This window comes from Heteronotia binoei, chromosome 8 (assembly GCF_032191835.1).
Source record: "Heteronotia binoei isolate CCM8104 ecotype False Entrance Well chromosome 8, APGP_CSIRO_Hbin_v1, whole genome shotgun sequence".
In the NCBI taxonomy this organism is placed as follows: domain Eukaryota; kingdom Metazoa; phylum Chordata; class Lepidosauria; order Squamata; family Gekkonidae; genus Heteronotia; species Heteronotia binoei.
Genome location: NC_083230.1, coordinates 41,135,278 through 41,153,124, shown reverse-complemented (window position 1 = coordinate 41,153,124; position 17,847 = coordinate 41,135,278). Strand labels below are relative to the sequence as shown.

Genomic DNA, 17,847 nt, shown 5'->3' with positions numbered 1-17,847 from the left:
GGCCCCACCTGAGGGCTAGCAATGCTATTTTTGTTGCTCACCCTCTACCTATATTTATGAACTGGTAACTTCCATTTCTTAAGGAGTGTGTGTGCACAAAAGCTTGTACCTTGAATAAAACTTGGTTTGTCTTAAAGGTGCCACTGGACTCGATTCTTGTTTAGGTTTGCCAGGTCCTCCCCGGCCGCCGGGGGGGGGGGGAGGGGAAGCGGAAGTGGGGCTGCCAGGTATAGGCTGGGAAACTCCTGGAGAGGTGGGGGTGGAGTCTGGGAAGGAAAGGGGCCTCTGTTGGGTGCAGTGCCAGAGAATCCACCCTCCAAACCATCCCTTCTCTGTAGTCTGGAGATGACCTGTCATTCCAGACAGAGGATCGTCAGGGTCCACCTGGAGGCTGGCCCGTAACAGGTTCTAAACCCGCTAAACGGAGACCTCTCCTCGCGCCTAGCGTAACACCACCACTCACTCCTAGAGTGGGTGAGCTTTCATTGCGCTTGCGCACAGCTCTCACACCCAGTCCTTTTCTTTTCCTCTTCTCCGGCTGGGAACCGGGAAGACCTTCCCGAAATAGCCTTGGGTGATTGTGGAGCCCTTCTCCTGTGTCTCTCTGGTAGGTAGCGCCGCTGCGCAGGCCGCTCAGGCTTCCGCTAGGCAGCGCCGCCGTGAGTCCTTCTGTCTGCGGAGAAAGTGGAGGGCGCTCGCTCCCTGTTCTCTACTGTTGCCGTGAAGGGACATGTGACCGGGAGCTGGCTCAGAGCAGAACGCGCGCGGGGAGGAGGGGGAAGCGGCCTACTTCCTCCTATTTGTCCTGCCGCCGTCGCTGTTGCGCGAGGCTTCCAAGGAGGGCACATCCTATGCGCCGCGGAGGCGCTGAAGGCCGCAGAGCCTCCATGTTGAGGCTGCAGTAACGGAGCCTCTGCCCAAGCCGTTCGTTCTGAAGACGCCGCCAGGTAAGAGATGAAGGAGGGCGGGTAGTGCCGAGGCAGTGGAAGCCGGCTGTGGTGCGGGGGGAGGGGAACAAAGGGAAGGCGCGGGCGCTCTTGTCGGAGGCCTGGAGGAAGCGAGTGGCCTCTCGGCCAGGCCTTGTGAGGCAAGCGGGCCGTCGAGCGCCTTCTCTGCCGTTGTTTGTTCTTAAACGTGCAGACTGTTGCAGCAGGGAAAACAAAAAAGAGACTGGAAAGGCAGTTGTTCAATCTGCGTTATAACGGAAAATGCGTAATGGAGGAAACTTTCACTTTCTGTCGCTTGAATCGCAAGAATTAATACACGGGCTCTCAGCAATTCACCCAAATGCAGGCAGTGGTGAGAACCAAGCATTTTAAGAGTGTTCTGAAGCGGCCAGAACGTGGAAGCTGGTTCCCTACCATTGTTTACAGTTTGCTGTAGCTAGTCATTATTTTCTAATATTTTAAGATTACTTGTTTTCGTGTGTGGCGAGTGACCTAGGCATGCCGTTTTAGTGGTGGCCTTCCCTTGTTCATTTATTGATGCAAACCGGTGGATTTTTGTTTCCATAGGTTCTTGTTTTCTGTCAGCAAAGCGTTGTGGTTTGTTTGAAGCATGTCAAAGCATCTTAATTCCTCTTCACTTTCAATTTCAAACCGTTGCGAATCAGTTTTTGTTGTCAGGCTATGCCTTGATGCTACACGTTTGCTTGCTTACTAGGGTTTTTTTTTTTAAATGATGTTTTCTGAATCTGATTACTGTTTCTGTTTTGTGTGTTTGGTGTCCTTTTACGGGTTGCTTTATGTGTGGAAGCCACAGCATGTATAACAGAGTAGTCTAGCATTAAAAATGGGGGAAATATTTAATTTCCCCACATTAACTTCTCTTGCTGCACTAGAATCATATTACAGATATTTAACAACCAGCATTGTATACTGCTTAGAGTTTCTGACTAGAATCTGGAAGATCTCACTCTGCCCTAGTGTAGGGGTGGGAACTTTTTTTCTGCTGAGGACCATATGGATATTTGTAACATCATTTGCGGGCCATAAAAAATTATCAACTTAAAAAACAGTGCTCCGCCAAGGGAAAGTGATTCAGGCCAGCAAAATTAATGAAAATAATTGTTTTTCTATTTGAAGTCATGTTGGAAGAGCCTAACCTGGTGTGCACACACACAGTCTGCCGCCCTAGGCAAATGCATAGGTCCAGGGCTTTTTTTGTAGAAAAGCCCAGCAGGAACTCAATAACATATTATATTACATCCCCTAATATTAGCATATTAGGTCACACACTCATTAGCATATTAGGCCACACCATCTGGGATAATCAAGTGTAAACTGAACTGTGACAGTAACTTTTCCAGGCTCTGCAGCAATTCTGGCCAGCCAGCCATGCTCCAGGGTGGCTGCTGCACAGTACATTTGGGCCCTGTGATCCCTGCCTGGTGTTGGGGAGGCTGCTGCACAGCACAGCTGGGCCCCACAATCCTCGCTGGCCAGCCAGGCCCCAGGGAGGTTGCCACATGGCTCAGTTCAGCCCAGTAAACCCTGAGGGCCACACCAAGTGACCTCGAGGGCCGTATATGGCCCTCAGGATGGAGATTCCCCACTGGACTAGTGACACATTCTCATCCCTGACATACTTCATGGGGCTGTTGTGAATGGTGTGTAAGCTGCTATTTGGTGGGGAAGGTTGGTATAAGTAATGTAAATAACTAAATTTAACACCCTTCAGTTAATCAAACTCTCTTCTGTGTATGGATAGAAAAAAGCAGGGAAGTCATTGAGTGCTTCTCATGGAACAAAAAGCAGTTGACTGCAAAATCATTGACTGAAAACAGTTGTTAGAAACAACCAAAACTACTTGATAAAAGAGAAACTAATTTTTAATTACAGTACATACTTTAGCTACATGCATTGTTTAGAGAATCAGGAACATAAAGATGTATAATTTAGGGTTGTATTTTTAAAGTAATGTAGAAGATTTTCTCAGTGACTGAAAGTAAGAAAAAAAAGAGCCCCATGGTGCAGAGTGGTAAAGCTGCAGTATTGCAGTCAGAGGCTTTGCTCACAACCTGAGTTTGATCCTGGCGGAAGCTGGGTTCAGGTAGCCGGCTCAGGTGGACTCAGCCTTCCATCTTCTGAGGTGGGTAAAATGAGTACCCAGCTTGCTGGGGAAAAGTGTAAATGACTGGGGAAGGCAATGGCAAACCACCCCATAAAAAAGTCTGCTGTGAAAGCAACACCCAGAGTCGGAAATGACTGGTGCTTGCACAGGGGAATACCTTTAACTTTAAAAAAAAAAGATTTTCTCAGTGACTGAAAGTAAGAATGAGCAGAAATTGAGATCAGTTTTTTCAAGGTGTTGGGTTGTTATTTTCAGGTTGATAGCACACTGCACAGTTTACTGTCTTCTGTGTCCCTGTATTTGCTTAAACAATGCCAGGAGGGAGGGTGAGTAGCAGTGCAGGGGTGTACCAGCCTATTCTATTTGAAATGATCCCCAGCCAGCCTGTTTTCCTCTTGGTTTCTGTTTGGAAACCTAGCTGCAAAGGGAGAAAGAAAGATTACTTGACCTTTACACTGGAAAATAATAGGCAGGGAAAGAGTTAAGTGGCCTTCCCCATTTCCTGATTATTCCCACAATTGACCCCTTCCTGATTTATGTATGAGATGTGTATTTGTTAAGTGCCAACTTCTAAGCTATAACAACCCTGTGAATTAATGACTTCCAAAACTCCCTATTGTTAACAGCCTTGCTCAGGTCTTGTAAATTGAGACCCATGGCTGCCTTGATTGTCAATCCATCTCATGTTGGGTCTCCCTCTTTTCCTTCTGCCTTCAACTTACTATCTTTTCCAGTGAATGTTGTCTTCTCATCATGTCACCAAAGTATAAGAACATAAGAGAAACCATGTTGGATCACGCCAATGGCTTATCCAGTCCAACACTCTGTATCACACAGTGGCCAAAAATTTATTTATTTATATATGTATATATACACACACACACATATATATATATACATATATATATACACACTGTGGCTAATAGACACTGGTGGACCTCTGCTCCATATTTTTATCTAACCCCCTCTTGAAGCTGAATGCCCACGAGTTCTTGTATTGTGAGAAAGGGAGAAAAGTACTTCTTTCTCTACCTTCTCCATCCCATGCATAATCTTGTAAACCTCTATCATGTCACTCCGCAGTCGATGTTTCTCCAAGCTAAAGAGCCCCAAGCATTTTAACCTTTCTTTATAGGGAAAGTGTTCCAAACCTGTAATCATTCTAGTTGCCCTTTTCTGCACTTTTTCCAATGCTATAATATCCTTTTTGAGGTGCGGTGACCAGAATTGCACACAGTATTCCAAATGAGACTGCACCATCGATTTATACAGGGGCTTTATGATACTGGCTGATTTGTTTTCAATTCCCTTCCTAATAATACTCAGCATGGCGTTGGCCTTTTTTATTGCAATCGCACATTGTTTTGACATTTTCAGTGAGTTATCTACCACGACCCCAAGATCTCTTCTCTTGGTCAGTCTCTGCCAGTTCACACCCCATCAACTTGTATTTGCAGCTGGGATTCTTGGCCCCAATGTGCATTACTTTGCACTTGGCCACATTGAACCTCATCTGCCACGTTAACGCCCACTCACCCAGCCTCAACAGATCCCTTTGGAGTTCTTCACAATCCTCTCTGGTTCTTACCACCCTGAACAATTTCATGTCATCCGCAAACTTAGCCACTTCACTGCTTACTCTCAACTCCAAATCATTTATGAACAAGTTAAAGAGCATGGGACCCAGTACTGAGCCTGCGGCACCCCACTGCTTACTGTCCTCCACTGCGAAGACTGCCCATTTTTACTCACTCTCTGCTTCCTATTAATTAGCCAGTTTTTGATCCACAAGAGGACCTGTCCTTTTACTCCATGACTCTCAAGCTTACTAAGGAGCCTTTGATGAGGAACTTTATCAAAAGCTTTCTGGAAGTCAAGGTAACAATATCTATCGGGTCTCCTTTGTCCATATGTTTGTTCACCCTCTCAAAGAAATGTAACAGGTTAGTGAGGCAAGATCTTCCCTTACAGAACCCATTCTGAGTCTTCCTCAATAACTCGTGTTCATCAATGTGCCTACTCATTCTGTCCTTGATAATGGTTTCTACCAACTTTCCCGGTATTGAAGTCAGACTGACTGGCCTGTAATTTCCCGGATCTCCTCTGGAACCCTTTTTAAACATGGGGATGACATTTGCTACCTTCCAGTCCTCAGGAACGGAGGCAGATTTCAATGAAAGATTACATATTTTTGTCAAAAGATCCACAAGTTCAACTATGAGTTCTTTCAGAACTTTTGGATGTACGCCATCCGGACCTGGTGACTTACTAGTTTTTAATTCGTCCATCAGTTATAGGACCTACTCTCTTGTCACCTCAATCTGGCTCGGGTCTTTCAACACCCCTTCCAATAGAAGTGGTTCCGGAGCAGGCAAACACTTCTCATCTTCCACAGTGAAGATGGAGGCAAAAAATTCATTTAGCTTCCCAGCCATTCCCTATCCTCCTTCAGTAATCCTTTGACCCCTTGGTCATCCAAGCGCCCCACTGCCTCCCTGGCTGGTTTTTTGCTTCTAATATATTTGAAGAAAATTTTATTGTTGGTCTTTATGTTTTTTGCAATATGCTCCTCATAGTCCCTTTTTGCCTGCCTGATCACAGTCTTGCATTTGATTTGCCATTGCCTGTGTTCCCTTTTATTAATTTCACTTGGACTAGCTTTTCACCGCTTAAAGGAGTCCTTCTTACCTTTTACAGCTTCCATTACTTTGTTTATTAACCCTGCAGGCCTTCTCTTATACCTGTTCATACCTTTCCTAACTTGTGATATATATTTTATCTGTGCTTCTAGGATTGTAGTTTTAAATAGCCTCCAAGCTTCCCCAAGGGTTTACCTTTCCTTTCAGTTTCCTCTTCACATGCCTCCACATCTCAGAGAATTTACCCCTTTTAAAGTTAAACGTGGTTGTGCCGGTCTTTTGGGGCAACTCTCTATTTATACAAATGGTGAAATCAATAATGTTATGGTCACTGCTCCCAAGCGGTGCGATCACTTTTACATCTCTCACCAGGTCTTGGGCATTACTTAGGACAAAATCCAGTATCGCCCCACCCCTGGTAGGTTCTGTGACCATCTGCTCTATAGCACAGTCATTGAGAGCATCTAGAAACTCAGTCTCTTTCTCTCAACCAGAACACATATTGACCCAATCAATCTGCGGGTAGTTAAAATCACCTATGACGACACAGTTTTTTCGTCTAGCCACCATCTTTAAGCCTTCCATCATATTATAGTCGTCCTCTGTCTTTTGATTTGGTGGGCGATAACAAACTCCCATAGTTAAATTGCCTTTTGGGCCCTCTATTTCAACCCAAAGCATTTCTTTAAGGGAGTCTAATTCTCTGACCTCAGTCTTACTGGACCGTTTGCCCTCTCTGACATACAGAGCCACCCCACCTCTAACCCTTCCCTCCCTATCCTTCCGGTATAACTTATATCCTGGAATCACCGTGTCCCACTGATTCTCCTCATTCCACCAAGTTTCTGAAATGTATAATAGCCTCCATTTGATCATTTGAAAAGTATAATAGCCTCCATTTGATCATTTTAGCTTCTAGGCTTGATTTGATCTAGAACCCACTTGTTTGTCTTTTTGGCAGTCCATGGTATTCATAAAGCTCTCCTCCAATACCACATTTCACATGGATCGGCTTTTTTCCTGTCAGTGTTCATCAGCTTTTATATCCATAGTAATGCAGGATACTGTAGTATGAATTGTCTTGATCTTGGTTGCTGGTGGCACAGCCTTACACTTTAAGGATCTTTTCTAGCTCCTTCCCAGTCTCCTGCCCTTCTGATTTCTTGGTTGCAGTCTTCCTTTTATTATTTATTTATTTTATTGGATTTATATCCTGCCCTCCCCGTCAAAGCAGGCTCAGGGCTGCTCACAACAGTAAAAACATGTACAAATATTAAAAACTTTAAATATTAAAACCTTAAACAATATAACAAAACATTTTAAAAACAATTTGGTGCTAATAATACATTCCAGTAGTTTCAGTTTCAGTCTTCTTGAGTATCGTCATACATGGCTATAGATTAAAAGCAAGTTGAAATAAAGCTGTTTTGTAAGCCCTGCAGAACTGAATGAGGTCCCGCAAGGCTCTTGCTTCTTCCGGCAGTTGGTTCCACCAATAGGGGGCTGCTATAGAGAAGGCTCTCTCTCTCGAGTAATCTTCAATCTTGCCTCCCTCGGTCCAGGGATTGATAACAGGTTCCATGTCCCTGATCTGAGTACCCTCTGGGGAACATATGGGAAGAGACGGTCCCTAAGGTAGACAGGTCCTTGGCCATATAGTTGATGATGGAGCCAAGAAAATCTTGAACATCTGTAGATGTCAACTGTTAATGTTCCTTCCACCAGTTTTCACTTCACCGTAATCTAAATCTAATCTTCCTTTCCTTATGTTTTGCATATAGATTCAACAGATAAGGAGATTAAATAAATCATTGCCACCCAGGAACCATTTTGTTTCTCCAGAGCCTGTCCTATCAGTAGTCTCTTGTCCAGAGTATAGGTTCATAGGGTTTTCAAGGTAAAGTATAGGTGGTTAACCATTCCTTTCTTCTGTACTGTACTTACCAGGGTTAGCACTGCTGTTGCCTGTGATAGATCTTCAACCGGTGTCACTTTCCACTACTGTCGTTGCTTGGTAGCTAACTTCAAGGATTCTTCCACCCTCATCACCATTGGAACTATCCGTTCTCTACTGCTGATGTGTCTGTTAATGCCTGAAGGGGTGATGCATCTTAGTCTGGTGTCTCAGCTGTGACTATTCCACAGTAGTAGTATCGTGCTCGTAGTTTAGCCTCTTGACAGACCTGAAACTCTTTACAGTATTGATCTCAGCTTCACTGAAACACAAAGATCCCCTTACAACATTAAAGTGTTCGTTCAAGAGGGGATATGAGAGAGACGTGAGCAGTACTTAAGGAAACACAAAATTTGGAATGCTTTATGTTCCCTAATAATGTGTGATTGTTCTTCAATCTCTCTTTTAGATTATTTTTTAAATTCTTGAGCTAGGTTCAGTTTGAGTTTGTCATTTTTTGGAGGTTGGCATTACTTTCTTCGCCTGTCAGGTATACTTTTTTATTGGAGTAAACTTTAATTTGTATATTAAAATATTTGTCTTGTATGGAAAAATTTTAGCAAGATGAGAGTGTGAAGAAGCATAGAAAGACTCTGGACAGTCATTTAAGTATATGTATGCAAACCTGTGTTGGCAAATGCCCCTTAACTTTTTACCTGTTGGCCGTAATCTGAAGAACTTTCCAGGATACTCAACAAGTTGCATGCACATAATTAGGATTGTTAAAAATTCAACACCATCACTTCACAAATGAAAATTAAGTAGGAATTCTGCTAGGACGGATAAAAATCTATTTTTTAAAAAAATTAAAAATTGATTTTAAAATTTTTAAAAAATTAAACGCTAGTTGAGGGGAAAATATATCTAAAGATAGTTTTCTGTTTAAGATACATTATAGTCCAAAGTTTATTCATCATGAAATAAGGATTAGTTTTTAATTATGTAGCGTGAGGCTGTATATTCATGCAGTGTTTAAATTTTTTGGTAAATGAATTCCATTAATCTATTCACAATGTCATGCTATTCCAGAGGTTTTTGTAAGATTATTGGCAGTTTTTCTATCTAGAAGATATTATCACAGATGCTTGGTTTTCAGTTCTCAAAACTGAATTTGTGTCTGCAGAGATCATATGCCTTTTCTTTACAGCAAAAATGTATTAAAATAAACATACAGAATTAAGAAACCTCAGTCCTCTGAAAATCTATGCACAAAGAATCCATACCTTACCTCTTAAGTGCTAACTTTCAAGAAGTTAAATGAATATAATATTGTTTGGATGGAATAGGTCTGGATGAGGAGATGTTGAGCTAAGTGTGAAGAGAAAGGGGCAAGCAGTACAAATGACAGTGAAAGTTTTTGAGCAGCATACTCCAGAAATCTTGAAATCTTTATGATTGTATCCTCATGGAAGCGTAAGCAAATACAAGAATACATATGCTGTATAATATTATTGCTTTAGTTAGATAAAATGATGTAAATGGTTATTGTTAATTATTATTTTTATTCTTTTAATAAAGTACAGCAGAAAAGTTGTCTAAGTATGAATAATTAACCTATTAAACTGGAGATAGTTCACCTTACAGTGATTTCATAATTATCTACGTAACTAAAACTAACCTGAAAAGTTATACTAAAATGAAACCTTCATCTGGATAGTGAATATTAAGAATTAGCCTTTATGTAGAAAACCATTATTTAAATTGAGTTTTACTGAAATTGAGTCTACCCTAAAATCTGCAAGCAGCATCTGGAGGAAAATTCTTCTCAGTAGGTTGTTCAGTTCGGTGTCTTAAAGCAGTTGCGTGCTCTCCACTGTTCATAAGGCACATGTGAAGAGGTGAGATGAAGGTAGTGCTGTTACTGTCATTACTATCACTTGGACAGATCCTCAGGTTCTCAGTTTGTACTGGAATTTCTCCATTTGAAAAGAACATGTTTGAGAGCAGGTTTGGAAAGACAGAATTAGAAAGGTTGTCCCCAAGTTTAGAAGTTTGATGATCCCTGCTTTTAGCAGGAGTCACTAGTATAGTGAAATTTGACAATACATATTTTCTTTTGAGATGAATTGGTTTTGGCTGCTGTGCTATGCAAATTTTCAGTCTAAATGTTTTCTCTGTGTCCAGTGGTTCGATAGAATGGCTCCTTGCTGGTAAACAAACTCCTTTCACTTTACCCAGTCACTTGGGTTGACTCTATGCATGACTGCCTTAGTATTACAACTTGTAGGACTATGTTACAAAAGCAAAGCTTAATAGGGACATTTTTAAAACTAGTCAAATGGAAACTATGGTGAGTTGGTTGCACTTTTGAATACGTTTAGGGGAATGTGGGTTGGTTCAGTGATATGGTTCTGTGCTTTTAAAAACTGTCTTTAACCTTTTTGATCCTGTAGGCACGTTTGGAATTCTGACATCATGGTGGGTGAAGCAACAAAATGACTGCTGTAGGAGGTGGAGGCATCTGTAGCCAAATTTAACATTTTAAAAAATCTGCACAGCCAGTCAGAAGCCTTGCTGGGCAAAAGCCCTATGTGACCACACCCATTTCCTAAAAACATGGGGTGAGCACCAGAAAAAGTTCTGGAGCACCATGTTGGGGCTCATGAGCACCATGTTGGGGACCTCTGGTATACAGGTTCTCAAACAATTTTTGAGTTGCAAATAACTTGAGAGATAGGTATATAATTACACAAACTGGGTAAGGCAAATCACTGCTTAGTGCTACTTCTCATCTTACATCTTAAATACATGAAAATATTCATGAGGAAATGTCTTGTAGTTTTATTATTGCGTTTGCTATTACTATAATCCAGTCTTGGGTATTTATTGCAGAGTTTAATATGTGATGTTAAGCTATCTAACTTAATAGCAGAAATGTAATTACTGGTGCCAATATTTTTCAGGTTTATTACGCAGAAATGAGGAATAAAAATCAATGTCTGCAAAATAACGAAGATGAAAATCATGAAGATACGGAAGGTACTTTCTATGCATATGGATATTCTCATAGATATGTCAGAATATAATAAAACCACATAATGTCTGGTGCTGTGTAACATTTCATTTAATTTAACCTCTCCCTTATCCCAATTTCTAGATCCAGCCCTGTAGAATTGAATGTGTTCTGTCTAGGAAAACTTGTACTTCTAATTTCCTTTGCCAGTAGCTAGCTAGAGCTAGTGCACACAAATCATAGGATCACAGTTCTTTTACAGTCACCTACAAAAGAACTATAAGATGCTATTGACTTCCTAGATTTTGAGAGGTTCTTTGGAAGTAACATTGTACTTTCTTAATTACTATGTCTTAAAATTGACATACATCAATAATTTATACAATTCATTGATTTGGGTATAGTGATTATTATATTATAACTAGGAGTAAGGCCCACTGTGAAGAAAAATACAATGGGCTCTAGAAGGAGGCTCCAGGTGAGTGCCCCCCCTTGTTGTCTTCCCACCCACCCAATTGAAGGCATTCACCACCACCTCCAGGGGAGCTGATCTCTGCCATCTGTAATTCTGAGTGACTTCCAGCCAATGTTCCCTCTAAGTTGCAGTGTCTTGTGAGCAAAAATTCGACTTTGTGAGCTACTGGTATTAAAGTTGTGAGCAACTGGCATTAAAGTTGTGAGCTACTGCATAAATTATTGTGCTCTGGGGTCATCCTTCCTGAGCTGAGACAAAAATGTGTGAGTTGAAGGCTAAAAATCTGTGAGCTAGTTCATGCTAACTCAGCTTAGAGGGAACATTGCTTCCAACCCTCACCTGGAGATTGGCAACGGTGATTCCCTAGGAGGAAATGGCATTGTACCTGTCTGAAGTCCCACCCCTCCTCAAATCCCACCCTCTACATTCCCCATCCCTTAAATATCCAGGAATTTCCTAACCTGGAGTTGGCAACCCTATCTCTCCTTCCCTTTATCTGCCCCTCTGACTTCAGCTTTCCATCGCCTTCCCCCTCCCTGCAGCCTCTACATAGGCGGTCTTTCTCCACTGTGTGTGTGTGTGGGGAAACCAAAGCAGTTTGCATCATTCTCTTCTTACAACCCTGTGAGGGGGATTAGGCTGGAAGTCTGTGACTGGTCCGAAATCACCCAGTCAGCTTCCACAGCAAGAACCTGGGTCTGGCAGACCCCACTTTGAATCCCTATGCCGTCCTCAAACTCCCCCACAGAATCTCCAGGGATTTCCCACCAACCTGGAGCTGACAGCCATAGTCAGGACTGACCACAGTGAGTTCTGCCTTAGCAGCCTTTAGTGATGCCTTTCAACACTCTCTCTCTGATAACATTGTTGGTCTTAAGCACCCCGCTTATCTGTCCACCCTGCAAAGCAGCCATTTTCTCCAGGGGAAGTGATCTCTACCATCTGGAGATTAGTTGTAATTCTGAGTCATCTCCAGCCCTCACTTGGAAATTGAACAAAGAGAATCACGGTAGTGAGTAGCAGGAAAAATAAAGCCAAAGGCTTCTGTGATTACCAGCCTGAAATAATAACAAACAATACAAAAATTTAGCAAAAGCTTATATAATATGAGGTGATGATTAAAGTAGAATCAATGCAGTCTCTTATGTACATGGAACATCTCAAACACCACCAGAAATCAAGTCCATATTTTAAGCAATGCAATGCTGTCTCTTGCCAGAAAATCCAGTGGTGAAGTGAAGGATGATGTCACAATAATTCAAGTCTTATAAAGCAGCCAGCAGTTCAATTGTAGCAACAAGGTTGTACTAATTGTACCGTTGTACTAAATGTACCATTGGCATTGACTTGTTACATGTGATTTGAAGTGTTTGGCGTTCATACCCTGTATCTGAAATTGACTTTGTGAAGCTTGAAGAAGCAAATGTGAAACAAGGGCATTAGTACAACCTTGTCACTACAATTGGACTGCTGGCTGCTTTATAAGACTTGGATTATTGTGTCATCATCCTTCCTCACTTCACCACTGGATTTTCTGGCAAGAGACAGCACTGGATTGCTTAAAATATGGACTTTATTTCTGGTGGTGTTGGAAATGTTCCATATATATATGGGAGACTGCATTGATTCCACTTTAATAATCACCTCATATTATACAAGCTTTTGCTAAGTTTTTGTATTGTTTGTTATTATTTGAGGCTGGTAATCATGGAAGCCTTTGGCTTTATTTTTCCTGCTACTCGCCTGGAGATTGGCAACAGTGGTTCCCCAGGAGGAAATTGTTGGTTTGGAGTCTATGTGGCATTGCACGTTTCTGAGGTCCCTCCCCTTCTCAGACCCCACCCTCTCCAGGCCTCCACCCTTAAATATCCAGGAATTTCCTAACCTGGAGTTGGCAACCCTATCTCTTCTTTACTTGCCCCTGAGACTTCTGGTTTCCATCGCCTTCCCCCTCCCTGTAGCCTCTATATAGGAAAAGGACACGTCTTTCCACAGTGGGAGGGACCAAAGCAGCTTACATCAGTCTCCTCTCCCCCCGTGTGATCTGAACAACAGTCCTGTGAGGCAGATCAGGCTGAAAGTCTGTGACTGGTCCAAACTCACCCAGTCAGCTTCCACTGGCAAGCCCCACTCTGAAGCCCTGACTCCTATGCCATCCTCAAATTCCACCACAGAATCTCCAGGGATTTCCCACCAACCTGGAACTGGCAGCCCTAGTCAGCACTGGGCCCAATGAGTTCTTCCTCAAAGGCCTGTATTGATCCCTTTCAGACCAGCAGTCTGTCTCTGACTTTCTCTGCTGTCTCCCTCCTCCTTTTTCCCTCAGCCAATTGAAGGAACGTTTTCTTTATCTCCTCTGTGAATCAGTGCAGCAGGCAGCTTAGCCAATGGGGGAGAATAGGGAGAGCCAGTAACTGCCAGATCTAAGGTTGGTTGCATTTTACTGACATAATCAGCTTTGCTGGGTAGCAACAGCCACTGGGGTGGGAGAGAGGAGCGGACTCAACGCAAGTACTCTTGATTAATAGTTTTGACAGGCCAAAGGTTGATGAAGTGCAGTCCCATCCAATCCCAATGAATCAGGATTCTGGGATTTGCCAACATGAACCTGGTTTTATGTCTATAGATGGCTTTTAAAAAGCATTTGATAACCTACGGAAGGCATGTTTGGTGGCCACTCCAAGAATAGGACAGAACAGATTTAACATTCACAACTTAGTAATCGATTCTGAAACCATCCAATAATTGCTATTATATACTTACTTGTCTGTGAACTTTCCAGAGACATCTGATTGTCTGCTGGTCAGGATGTTGTGTTGGGTAGATGTGGCAATTTCTGTGTCCCACAACCCAGTTAAGACAGAAGTACTTTGCTATGAAGCTCTGGTATTCCTATTGGTGCTTTTGAGAGGGAGGGGCATTTAATTGTTTGGATCCACCTGAGTGCTTCCATGGATGGAAAGATTTATACTCATGGAATATGACTTTCTCCTCCCATATCTCCTGTACAGACTAAAAATTGCATATCAGGAATAGTCTAAAAATAGAATATCAGGGGTGTTTGGGACTGTAATAGGAAGGTGGAAGCAAAGTCATACTCCACAGGTGCAAGTCTTTCCATCCACAGAAATGCTGTGGTGGATTCAAGCCAGTGGGTAAGACTGTAATCCAAGCTGAAAACACTAAATTTTATATTGTAAGGTTCTGATTTAACTATTCTACTTACAGGATATCCAGGATTGACTTTTCTTTTAGATTTATGTATTTGAACAAAATAGTACAAAACCTTGATGATAGTTGCTATTTAAATGGCAGTCACTGTACTTCAGTCCACTGATATCTTCTGCATCTCATAGCAGGTGAAGACAATGAAGAAAATCGTTCCTGTTCTGGCATTTTTTCTGAAGAAACTGACAGGTGCCCCATCTGTCTAAACTGTCTGGTAGAGCAGGACGTTGGTTTTCCTGAAAACTGCAGTCACATATTCTGTGTGACATGTATTCTCAAATGGGCTGAGGTAAGTCTAATTGCTGGTCAATTTATAAAGCAGGTTCTGTAATTTTTAAAAAATTCTCTAAGTTGAGTGATGCAGTGGTTTATTTTTTTCCTGTTGGGGGAATAGACAGTGATCTACAGATCTGTGCCCAAAGGGTCTTTGGGGGCTGTTACACAGCAGGGGACCAGTAAGGGCCTTCTATTGGCTGCCATCACTCTGGTAAGGGTCTGTATGGGAGGGCCCAGAACATCCATCCAACCCCTGTATCCTCCTTAGCAAGTACCTTTTATTGTGACAGAAGAGACGTGAGGACACAGGCGGTTTTAACAAGAAGTTCTTTAAAATGCTCTAGAGCAGGGTTTCCCTAACTTTTTTTCCCTGTGGCCCAGTTATTTTTACACTTCTCCTTCATGGCCCACTAAAATTCGGGGTGGAGCCAGGAGACTTGGGGGAGGAGCTGGGAGACAGGAATTATGTCATTTCCTGTGGTGTCACTTCCAGGTCAAGGGCCAAGTGATGTGACTTCCGGGGCACTCCCCCAAACCTGCCTCTTCTTCTGAAGTAACTTCATTTTCAGAAAAATCTCTCTGAAACTCATGCTGAACCAAAATGGGGGTGGAAAGTGGGCAGTGTGCAACTTTTTCATATATTCCCAGTGTCTGCTCTTTCCACCCCCACACCTGCATGCACCTATCTGTTTGTGTGTTCTTCTCCAGCTTGCAAGCACTCCTAATGCCCATGTTCAATTGCCTGCACCACCTACGCACCCCTTCCTCAACAGCACTTGCCACTGTATGCAGTTTGGAGTGCTGTTGCCGTTGCCATCAGGAATGCCAGCACTGTGTACCACTCACACTGAGCTCTGGCAGCTGCTGTGCCTTAAAATATGCTGACACATTTAGTAGGCCCTTCCTTCAGCTGCTACTACTGGAACCCTGCCTCAAGCTACAACCAAGTTTGCTTGGTGTCAAGAAAATATTTGGACAGCTATTTTTCATACTTTTCCTTGGCTGAAACACTGGGAAATTGCTGTGAAAGGTACAAGAGAATTGTACAGCAATTAATGAATTAATTCCAAGTTATATGAAGTTCATACAAGTTTTTCTGCAGTTATTCCAAAAAGGATATTTATGAGGGGCTTGCAGCTTTTTACTGGCTGTATTTCCCATGCCTTTAAAAGCAGCCCAGCTCCTCTCTGCACAACACAGAGAAGTTGGGGGATGGAAGGAAGGAAAACAGAGCTTAGGCTTTGCAGCCTGTGTCAGTCTTCAAGCCTAGCTTTTATCTGCACAACACAGATTTTGGGGGTGGTGGAAGGAAAACAGATCTCAGGCTTTGCAGCCTGTGTCAGTCTTCAAGCCTAGCTTTTTATCTGCACAACACAGAGACGTTGGGGGATGGAAGGAAGGAAAATGGAGCTCAGGCTTTGCAGCCTGTGCCAGTCTTCAAGCCTAGCTTTTCTCTGCACAACAGAGAGATGGGAAAAGAAGGAAGCAGAGCAGAGCTCATGCTTTGCTAGGGGTGGGGCTAGCTTTGGCTTTTCTTGTGACCCGGTAGTGAGGCTTCCGTGGCCCGGTACCAGGTCATGACCCTACAAATGTAAATCTCAGATTTTAGCATAGCCAGCACATAAGCAGTATATTTGACTTAATGATAGGAAGTAGTGTTTATTAATTCAAAGTATTATTGAGTTCATTTGTATTCGTCTGTTATTTTATTTAAATTGCTAATGGTGGAACTCTGTTGCCTTTCTGCATTTTGTAGATGTTATAGTATCTGTTTCTGCAGGGGTTCTTTGTATTGGCATATTTGCCTGCAACTTTGTAACATTTTTGGTATTACATTTTTCTCTTTGCTGGTAAATGTAGCCTTTCCTTTAGTTATTAAATATCATTGTGATAAAAACAACAGAACTGTAGAACTGCAGACAACAGTGTAAGGCCATAGAGTGGAACCTTCATAATAAATATTACCTTCATAGATAATTATCCAGTCTCTTCAAATGCAAAACAATGTTTCTAGTCAGTTTTTTTATAATCTGTTTACTGGTAGAATAGTTATTCTGAAAATTTGGATTTTAAGCTCACTCCATCTTGTACTATCTGGTCCTGTCAGCAGTTAAAAATGTTTTCTATGATCGTGGTAGCCCTTCAAATAGTTTGAAGATTGTTATCCTAAATTTCTATAGTCAGAAATCTTTGCATTCTTAAAAACTTTCTGTGGTATCTGCAGATATCAGTGGAACCTTGCAGGTTGACAGACAGTGTCAACAGCAGCTAGGTGGAATGCGCATGTGAAGCTGTGACCCATAATACTCTATGGCAGCTCTCCATGCTCTTCCTGCAGTGTATCTACTCTTGGGCTGATCCTTATCTGGGAGGTACATTGTGCTTACTTCTCATCATACATGATTGCTGTCTGAAATTAGTATGCAGCTTTAAAACATGGGTACAAGTTGAGGGGGGTTGCCATTTTAAGGCAGCAGTTGTGTAGGAGGCACTTGACCCAGCAATTTGGTAACCTATGTTTCCCAGAGGAAGAGACCTAATAGATTCAAAAGCTTCAACATCTATTGGTTCTTGCTGATAATTTGATTTAATTTGATAACATGCAAATTTAAAATTTATGAAAACCATAACCCAGCAGTCTTTATTAAATGTATAGTAATTTAAAACTGTGTAAACAAAAACTAATTTTTCTTTTCAAAATTCCCTTTAACTCACCAGAGCCAAAATAGCTTTAAAACCCTCCTGCATCGTTCACTTGCCACTCCATGGATTAGAATTTGCACTTATAGGTTAACGTTTTAAATAATCTACTGATTAAACTGTTCAGTGTTTGCAAGCTGATTTGTTGTTGTTGTTGTTCAAGTTGTTGAAGACAACAAACCCTTAAAACGATGCAAGCAGATCATCTTGAATCATGGTGCTGAATCTGACCCATATAATGGACAGTCAATACACTTGCTTGATAACGTTTAGAAAAATTGCTTTTAATATTCTAAAGAGTAATAGCTGTAAATCTTTCAGACCAGAGCTTCATGTCCAGTTGACCGCAAACAGTTTCAAGCAGTATATAAACTAAATGTGGTAGAAGACTGCATAAAGGTAAGTCCCATGTTCAAGCTTTGTTTAATTTTACACTGCTGCTTACAAAGTATAACTGTTACTATTCACAACTAGCATTTACTTTCTGAAAGATTTGAATAAAGATGGATTTACTGTGGTGGGATGTAATGGTGAGCATGTCTTCCTCTTG

At 42.0% G+C, this 17,847-nt stretch overlaps 1 protein-coding gene across 1 annotated transcript in view; it reads left to right on the top strand.

Annotated features, from left to right (window-relative positions):
* The first annotated feature begins 254 nt into the window (after window positions 1-254).
* SCAF11 (SR-related CTD associated factor 11) overlaps window positions 255-17,847 on the top strand; it is a 47,168-nt gene continuing 29,575 nt past the window's right edge. The window contains exons 1-4 of the mRNA XM_060244952.1: window positions 255-947; window positions 10,569-10,644; window positions 14,450-14,610; window positions 17,619-17,696. Of these exons, the coding sequence (XP_060100935.1) occupies window positions 10,584-10,644; window positions 14,450-14,610; window positions 17,619-17,696 (300 nt within the window). The 5' untranslated portion in view covers window positions 255-947; window positions 10,569-10,583. The remainder of the gene's footprint in view (window positions 948-10,568; window positions 10,645-14,449; window positions 14,611-17,618; window positions 17,697-17,847) is intronic.